General features: G+C 55.5%; 1 protein-coding gene across 1 annotated transcript in view; it reads left to right on the top strand.

Moving 5' to 3' along the window:
- Nucleotides 1-1,636: 1,636 nt before the first annotated feature.
- The window catches only part of TGM6 (transglutaminase 6), a 38,168-nt gene continuing 30,639 nt past the window's right edge, over nucleotides 1,637-9,165 (top strand). The window contains exon 1 of the mRNA XM_040447493.1: nucleotides 1,637-2,339. Coding sequence (XP_040303427.1) covers nucleotides 2,333-2,339 — 7 coding nt within the window. The 5' untranslated portion in view covers nucleotides 1,637-2,332. The remainder of the gene's footprint in view (nucleotides 2,340-9,165) is intronic.

Consider the following 9,165-nt stretch of genomic DNA (forward strand, 5'->3'; position numbering starts at 1 on the left):
TTAACTGACAGCCACCCAGGTGCCCCTGATTTTTAAAACATTTCTTTTGCTGCTCACACTTTGCTGGTTATATCAATAACCCCTTACTGTTGAAAGGGCAGAGGCCCTGCCCAGATGACAATATGAGCTCAACATACGGCTGAGTGAAAAGGTTAAGTTACAAATTCACTTCTCTGTCCACTTCTTCCCTACAACCCTGAGGCACATACATGCATTTACATATGTTTGCAGTGATATGCGTATATACTTTCTTCTTTCTCTATGTTGCTTGCCTTTTCTACGCGAGCACGTAGTATCTTTAGAGTCAGAAAAACAAACTATTTTTAAAGCATGTGTTTATTCCACAGGCACAGATTTTAACTTGTGAAGCAACACTGATTGGGCTATCCCGAGTTGTCCCAGGCTTTGGCTCCTGCTTGATCATTTAGAACCAGAGAAGGTTGGGACAGGCGAGACCTAATCTGCAATGTTATCAGGCACCAAGGCCCAGAGAAGGTAAGTGACTGGCCGAGGGTCACACAGCCAGTTTGGCCCGGGCTTCTGCCTTTTATCCCAGGACATTGCCCTCCTCTAAACTTGAGTATGAATTGTTATTTGGGGTTGTGGGAAGGGGGGGGGTGTTTTTAAATGCCCTATATTCTGGGAGCCCCAGTCCGGGCAAACCCCAGATGAAAGATAAAGGGCCCTGGATGAGACAGTGATTAGTGGGGAGGAGCTTGACCGGCACAGGCAGAAAAGCAGCTTCAGAAGGGCCCGGGGTCTGCGGGCTGCAGGGCAAGAAGGAAGGGGAACCCTGGGCCAGGGCCAGAAGGCAGTAATTAAAGGCAGGGTAGGCCTCCAAAGAGCCCATTAAACATGTTTGCCCTGCACCAAACTGGCAAGCAGAACTCAACCCCTTTGCCATTTTCTATAAGAAATCCAACCACATCAAACACTTGGGGTTTTTATACCCTTTCCTGAGTGCTCAGGTGATCACAGAGAGCAAAGGCGCACAGCACTCTCCCACCTCGCCCCTCCTCGCCCCTGTCTCCCAGCGTCTACCCCCCCTACCTCCCCTTTCCTCCCCCACCCAGCCCCACCCAGCCCCCGTGGGCCCCAAGTCAGGCCCTTACCAACAGAGAGAAACCTCCCTCCCAGCTTCCAGAAAAATAAAAAACCCCTCCATTTCATTCGACAGCGACAACATGAGACTTCAGCCGCTTTGCCGTCCCGGGTCTTGGAGCCCCGGGATCTTAGCCTGTGAACTAGGATGACACTTAAGAATACTTTAGGCCAGTCCTGTTAGGTCATAGGTGGAGAAGCCGGGGTTCTGAGATGGAGAGGTCTTGCTCAAGGTCAGGGCCCCCGGTGGCTCCAGGATAGATCCAGCTCACAAAGTCAGGTGAATTAGCCTTGCCTTCGAGCCAGAGAGCCGCTCCCCTCTTTCTTATTAACCTCCTCCCAAGAGCCTAGGGTGACAGAGCTCCGGAATGGGCCGGCTCCCACAGTATGCCAGAGGGGAGGGACAGGGGAGTCGGGATCCCTGGGTGCCCAGGCCCTGGCCACGAGTCCCCCATGGTTGCCGTGAAGGCCGCCGTCTTCATTTTACCGCTCTTGTCACCAGGAGATGAGCTGGCCTTCAAACCCAGGCCTGTGTGGGCCTAAAGTTTCTCCGTCTGACACTCAGGGCTCCTCCCTCGAGGCTGAGCCTGTCGTTGGGGGGCCGTGCAGGAGGTGGAGGGTGTGGCGTGGTGGAGGTATGGCCCGGGGAGGACCGTGGGCCTTTCCCCCTGTACATGCCTCTGGAGGCCGCACAAAAGAGGGCACTGGGGCCCAGGAGCCTTCTCATCCCACCCAGGACGGGAGAAGACGGCCCCGCACCAGATGCCACGAGACCCGGGTCCTGGTCCCCGCTCTGCAGCTTATCACGATGTACCCTTAGGGCACCCTCTCTGAGCCTCTGTTTTCTCGCTGGGAGGGTAAGGATGGGAGACGGCAAACCCAGATTCCCCCCCCCCCCCCAACTGCTTTCCTCTGTTCTTGCCAGGTCCCGGGACCTCTCTGGGCCTCAGTTTCTCCCACAGCCCAGCCCTCAACTCTGTGTTAGGAAAGCCTCTTGGCTGAGGCCACTCCCACGCCGGACACCTTCGAGGTGCAAACCAGGGCAATTACTGGGCGATTAGGTGCCGCTGCTAGGGCGAGAGGGGCCACGCCTCCGCTTGCACGCTGGGCGTCCTGCCTAGGAGTGCCCCGGGATCTGCCTTGTTAACGCGGGTCCGGCTGGCTGCTGTGACACGCCGTCCTGAAGGTGCACACATCACACGCCGAGGAAGCCAGGGCAGGCCGGCCTGGCATGGCAGGTGAGCGGGCAGGGCCCGGGGGCCTCGGGGCACAGGGCCACTGAGAGGAGCTTCGGGAAAGGGGGTGTCTGCGCGGGGAAACTTGGATCACTGATCCTTGGGGTTGTGCGGCTGCGTGGTCCGTGTGCCGTTCCCTCGTGCTCCTGACGGAGGCCCAGAGATGGAAAGAGCCGGCCCCAGACTGCCCAGCAAGTCCCTGGCAGAGCCCTTCCTGGGCTGGGGCCAGGCCTTCCCCATAGGCCTTGCTGAAACAGAGGAGGACAAGCAGGGGAAGACAGAGAAGGGGCAGAGAGAGCCCCCAGGGGCCGCCTCCTCTTAATTCCCACCCCCAAGATTCGAGGGCAAGGACAGCTCTGTCTGAGGTGAAAGGAGCTATGTGGCCTTGAGCAAGGGGAGCTTGCCTTTGGTGCCTCCATGTTCCCATCTGTAAAATGGGAGTTAGAATACACTTCGCAGGCCCGCTGTGAGGAACTGATGGGACCGAGGGTGCTGAACTCCCCACAGTTTTCACATGTGGGGCCTCATGTGAGGCAGCAGGCTCAGAGAACGTGCCAGAATAGTGAGGGGCAACACTTCTGGGTAGCTAACGCTTGTGGGTTTTCCACCTCCTCTGGCTAGGTGCTGGGGTCCCGCGGTGAGTGAGTCAGCACCCGCAGGGGTCCTGCTCTCATAGGTCTTTAAAGATGTCCCTCACGTGGTGCTTCCTGCTCTCTATCGTCCAGGATCATGTGACAATTACATGAGTCAACTCTTGTTTATTTTTTGACGTTCAAAGCCAGGTAGGTTAGCTTCCTTGTCATATTTGAACTTCTTCTCGCTCCACCCTGCGAGCTGCCAACACTGACAGGCATCCTGGGCCTTTCTGGCTCTTCGGATTGGGGTCTGCTCCCTGAGGGTCACCCCACCCCGGCTCACACCCCAGACTGCTGCTTCGAGACCTGGGGTTCGTCTTCCCCGTCAGAGCCCCGGGCTCTGCTTCCTTCAGGATCTACTTTTCAGGGCGCACCGAGAGGTCCCTCCACCCCGATTCTCCGATACACTGTGGGCCTTCCGCTGGACAGAGTTTAATTGCTGAGAAAGGACCCTTCTGGGAGGCGAAGCCAGTGACAGAGAGTTCCAATGTCAGGTCTGTTACTAACTTGCTGGGTGGCCATGCCTCTCTCTGAAGCTCATTTTTCCACCTGTAAAATCGCAGCGTGAGATCCATCACTCCTAGCAAATAGCAGTGATAGATCGTTAGGTTGAATTCAATTCCCCGGTCTTCTGGGTCCTCCTGGCTTCTTGGGGACCTACTCCTCAGAGCAGTGGGCGTGCGCCCATCACGCAATGTGTACGTGAATGACCGAGACATCAGATTCTGGAAGCAAAGCACGTGGCCTGTGGGCTGTTCCTCCTGCCCTCACTGTCCGTGGCAGACGTCGCTGCTTGACCCCCGAACTCCTCCCTACAGGGCCCCAGCGTTCTCCTCAACATAGTTCTTCAAGTAGTCCTAGCAATCGATCGGTGCTAGCAGACGAAATGAGACCCTTCTGCCACTGGTGGATTATAATTCGCTTTTCCCAGCTCAGAAATTCTAAGAATCAGGGGGCATACTCTGTGCATGGCTGGTTCCGGCTGGGATGTTCTCACCACTGCCTACTGGTGACAGAGGCCAGCAGCTTCCAAGAGGACCCGGAAGAAAAGGGACAGTGGCCCCAGGCAACTCCCCAGTTAAGCATTTAGCTGTGGAGGTCAGGTGCCCATGACGCACACTACGGATAGGGTTATAATAGGGCCCATTAAAAACCGATTATGCTGAGTCCAATGTCTGGGAGAGATTGCTGGCGTCAGTAGAGAAGCTCCTGGGCTCAGCCCCACTGGGTGCCATCCCTGGGGCTGGGACAGAGATCTGGGGAGGAAGGCATCATCAGCTGACTGGTGTCACCCAAGGGCGGGAGGAGAAATAGTCAGGGTGAGCTAGGGCTGGGGGTGGGTTGGTGGTGAAGAGCTGGGCGGGCGGGAGGCAACCTTCCCTCCAAGTAAAACTCGTTCTTCGGCTGGCCTCTGGGACCAGCTGGTGAGCAAGCGAGCTGGAGCGAAGATGAGGTTGGCCGGGAGGGGAGTGGGAGGCGAGTGGGAGGCGGGGGCAGATGGTGAGGGACCTTGAACGCCAGCCTGACGGCCGTGGATCTGATGGCTCTAGAGCAAGGGCAATGACATGCTGACGCTCGTGCGGTCAGAAGGGTCCCCTCTCCTTGCTGAAGCTCGGGTTCTCCATAGTAACAGGATGGACCGAATGAAATGAGCTGGAAAATGCCGGGAGGCTGTGGGAGCCAGGCAGTAATTTAAGCAAGAGGCGAAGAGGGGAGAGTAAAAGGAAAAACAATGGGCGTAGGAACAGGGAGGGGTGGACTGAAGTGGCGGGAGGCATCCGGGGAGAGGAGGAGGACTCCCATCTGCTGACCCAGCTAAGAGTGACCCGGCGCCGGGCTAAGTACCGTATACAGAGCGAGACCACTCGCCGTGGCTGAAGCTTGTGGCTCAAGAGTGTTTATTGATAGCTCCTTCCGCTCTCTGGGTTTCCAGGGCTAGGAGACGCATTCCCTTCCTTGCCCTACTTCTGGTCATCGCCTCATCTTCCAGAAAAGTCTGTGAGGAAAGTATTAGTATTGCCACGCTTCAGGGCAGGCAGTCTGAACCTCAGAGAGGTCCACTCACTTATCCAGGGCTGCACAGCCAATAAGTGGAAGGTTCGGGATAGCACTAATTGGCAGAACACTGGACTGGCAGCCAGCCGTTCTTGGGCAAATACTGACGATCATACGATTAATAACATGCATGCTTACTGAGCACCTAATATGTGCCGGGTCCCGCTCTACGTACTCTGTGGAAATTGTTTCACTTAATCGTTATAACCGGGGGAGGCGGCTACTATCACCAGTCCCAGGATTCAGAGGGGTTCAGTCCCTTGCCTCAGGTCACACAGCCAAGGATCCACGAAGCCTGCATTTGAACTGAAGTGTGTGCCTCTGAAATTGGGCGCCTAATTGCTATGGGAAGGAAGGCCAAGAGGGGAAGGTGGGAAGGAGAAGAAAAAGATGGCGGGTGGAGAGGCCACGAGGATTCGGGGTGAGAGGGTAGGCAGAGAGAATGCTCTTACGGCTTCCCTCTTTCTGTATGTGTGGCGGGCACAGCCTCAGGTTTGGCGGTCACGGGCCTTGAGCTCGGGGCTGGAGCTCACCCAGCATATCCCCAGGGTGGGGGCCCAGGGTTGATAATACGTCATCCATTCTGTCCTCAAGGCCTCAGGTGTGGACCAGAGAAGGCCTTGGTGGGACGTCGCCTCTCCCATCCCTTCCACGGTGCCCACCAAGGGGCTACGTGACAAGCCGACATCAGCACGGGCTTGGGGGTGTGAGGGGTGTGTTGTGGGGAGGGGCTGAGAGGAGCCCTGGGGCTGTCAGAGACACTTGGTCCAGCAAACCCCCGCCCACAACCCAGTCCCTAAGTGCTCTTCCGGACTCATTTCACAGATAAGGACACCGAGGCCCCGAGAGAGGAAGCAACTTAGCCCACATCCCACAGGGAGCCGGTGGCCGGGGCTCTACCCATGTCCTGGGCCCATGACTGCAGAAGGCAGGAAGACAGGAAGGAAGGGCAGGTTTTGGAATGTGTCCGCTTGACAGAGGGGATTACAGGTGGGTGGAGAGGACGGGGTGTGGGCAGCTGACGGGGCATAGGTGTTGATCCCCAAGGGTGTTCCAGGAAGCTGCGGAGCTCCTCTTTTCACACCCTTGTCCCAGCCAAGGGACAGGGAGGGACATTCGTTCATCCAACCAATATTCACTGAGCCTCTACTATGTCCCGGGCCCTGAGCGGGGCTCTAACAACCCAGAGAGAATGAGACCCAGGTCTTGCCTTCACGGAGCCCACAGTCCAGTGGAGGAGAAAGACCTGTGAGCAAACAACTGTGACCGAGCTTCCTTGGCGACTGATTAGAGACACAACCTTAGTCTCGGCAGGATTCACGCCGAGCACGTGGAGGGGGTGACATTGGGTTCGTTTTAACTGGGGATCAGGAACCCATCCCCTATCTCTCGTATCTCTTGTATCTCTTGTGTCCCTTGTATCCCTTGGCTTTGGGCTGCCCTCCTCTGTGCCCATCTGTCCCCAGGAGGTCTGAGGAGGACACCAGTTAGGAAAGAACTGGGCTGTAACCACCAGAATAGTTGCTTTCTCCCAGCGGGATCCTGGTTGCCTAGCCCTGACAATCGGCCCACCCAGGCCGGGTCATGAGGGTGTGATGTTCACAAGTAAGGATGACTTAGGTCACCGGAGACGCAGCTCTAGGGACAGACAACACAAGGACCAGAGCAGTGACCTCCTGGGTCAGGGCAGGTCTGGCCTGGGGGGATGGGTGGCAAGTCAGGATTTCTCGGTAACAGCTCTGCAAAACCAGCAAAGGGCAAAGAGAAGGGCCATGTTCGGGGGTGGGGGGGGTTAACGGAGAGGCAGAGTGGGAACAGCTGGGGGAAAGGTTGCAAGAAAAAAGTCTTTGGTTGAGCAGAAGGAAGGACATTTTAACATCTGGACAGCGGGTGAGTGGCCTGCCAGAGGCATGCAAGCTGGAACTATGGTCACGTATCCACCGGATATTCGGAGGAGGGAATTCGACTCCGGCAGGAAGTTGTGAGAGAGGCGGTCTTTGAGATTCGGGGGTAATGGTGACAATGGCAGTTCTGGCTCGTTCTACCCTTCTTGCCCCACTGTGATGAGGCTCTTGCCCGGAGGGTGGTGGGAGATGCTTTGGGCTGTGGTGGGGAAAGGTGAAGCCAAGGCGGGACTCCCGGGACTTGAACCCATGACCTGGAGCCCAGGGACTCTTTTTACCTCCGAACCACCCCCTTTGCAAGAATCCCTGGGGCATGCCAGCACTGAGATAATTCCCACCCAACAACCTCACGTCCCACTCCTCACTCATCCCCTAAACACACACACACACACACACACACACACACACACAAACAATTGCACCCTGTGTTGGCCTTTCCCCGCGCAAGCTGTGGCTTGGCTTAGCATCCTCAGGCAAGAAGTCTCTTTCTTCCCATCTCTGGGTCTCAGTTTCTGTCAATGAAACAAAAGACCTGGATGTCTAATGGCCCTTTCAGCTCTGCGGCTGTTAGACAATCCTACATACAAGGTAACTGGGATTCTGGCCTGTGTGTACAAACAAAACAGAGGCCACCCAAGCGCAGACTTCTGGGACTTGAGAGGAAAGTTCCTGACCAAGAACCGCAGGGGCAAAGTCAGAGGGAGGCTTCCACTCTCAGATGTGAGAGGGAGCTCTCCAGCGAAGGAAGTCTCCTGGCGCTGCTGTTCCAGCCACCGCCCGACAGGGGTCGCTGTTGTAACCAGTCCTTGCTCACCCAGCACGCTGGTTGGCTGTAGGAGCTCCCAAGCTTGGGACTCACGCGTCAGCTGTGTTCTCATTTGCATGTTTGGTCATTATCCCCAGATCATGGTGCCAGGCTGGGGCTTCCAGCCTGGTTAGAGTTAGCTAGAACTAACTTTCTCCATGAATCTCAGGCCTGGGGATTGAGACCGTGGTACCAGCCCAGCTCCTTGTAAGTGGAGACCGGTTGGAAGGCTGTTGCAGTCTAGACAAGAAAGACGTTCATTGCTTGGCCTAGGGTAGTGGTGGAGACAGAGGTGTGTGATGGGCTTGATGCAGGTTTTGGAGGTGGTCCCATTGGGACTTGATGATGGATCGGATAAGGGGGCGGTGAGAGCAAAGAGGAAATCAGAGATTCCTTGCCTTGGTCCTGAGTGCCAGGGCAGATGGGACATCTCCCAAGACACAGGAGAGCAGGGATTTGGGGATGGGGTAGGGAAGAAATGGGGAGTTCTGCTTTGGGTGTGTTAGGCTGGATTTTCCTAGAAGACCACCCAATGGAGATTTCAAGTAGATGGCTGAACATATTGTTTGGATTTCAAGGGAGAAATCAGAGTGGAGATGTAACCTTGGCATTAGCAGCAGGAGATCTCCAATCAAGACCACTTAATTTTATCAGAAAAAAACCTCCAGGGGCACCTGGGTGGCTCAGTCGGGAAAGCGTCCAGCTCTCGATTTCGGCTCAGGTCATGATCTCGTGGTTCATGAGTTCGAGCCCCATGTTGGGCCCCACGTTTGACAGTGTGGAACCTGCTTGGGATTCTCTCTCCCTCTCTCTCTCTCCCCCTCCTCTGCTCACTCTCCCTCTCAAAATAAATAAGTAAACATTAAAAAAAAACCCTCCAGTAATATTGAACCTCAAAAGGCGAGAGTTTAGGGACCCCATTCTTTTCTTCCTGAGTTCCTCCTTCTATAAATGTACCCACCTCTTCCCCAGTTTCCTATATCAAGCAGGACTTAGAGGAGCTGCCTTTTTCAGGCCACAGAGGTCCCATCATTCCTTGACCCAGAGAGGAACACCTGGCGCCCATAGTCTATGTAATGAAGGGAAACCACACAAGGGATTTTTTTTTTCTCCAAATCATATCTTTTCTAAGCTGACTTTCTCCTTCCACCTCTTCATATAGAGATGCAATTTCTGAAATCCTATCTCACTGTAGCTGCATAAAAAATCACCCCAAGACACTGGCTTCAGGCAGTAGCAGTCATTTATTACCATTGTCCCTCCCCGTTCTGATCCTGCACCTGGTCCAGCCATGCACCTGCTGCCCAGATCTCCTCATCCCTGCGGTTTGACTGTGGCTGGGGTGGGATTATCATAAACGCTTCTTCCTGCCCTGTCAGGTGCTTGGGCTTCTCAGACTCTATCTTGGTCTTTCCCCAAGGCCTCTCCAG

The sequence above is a fragment of the Herpailurus yagouaroundi genome, unplaced genomic scaffold, assembly GCF_014898765.1.
Source record: "Herpailurus yagouaroundi ecotype Mexico unplaced genomic scaffold, PumYag 196, whole genome shotgun sequence".
NCBI classification, from domain to species: Eukaryota; Metazoa; Chordata; class Mammalia; order Carnivora; family Felidae; genus Herpailurus; species Herpailurus yagouaroundi.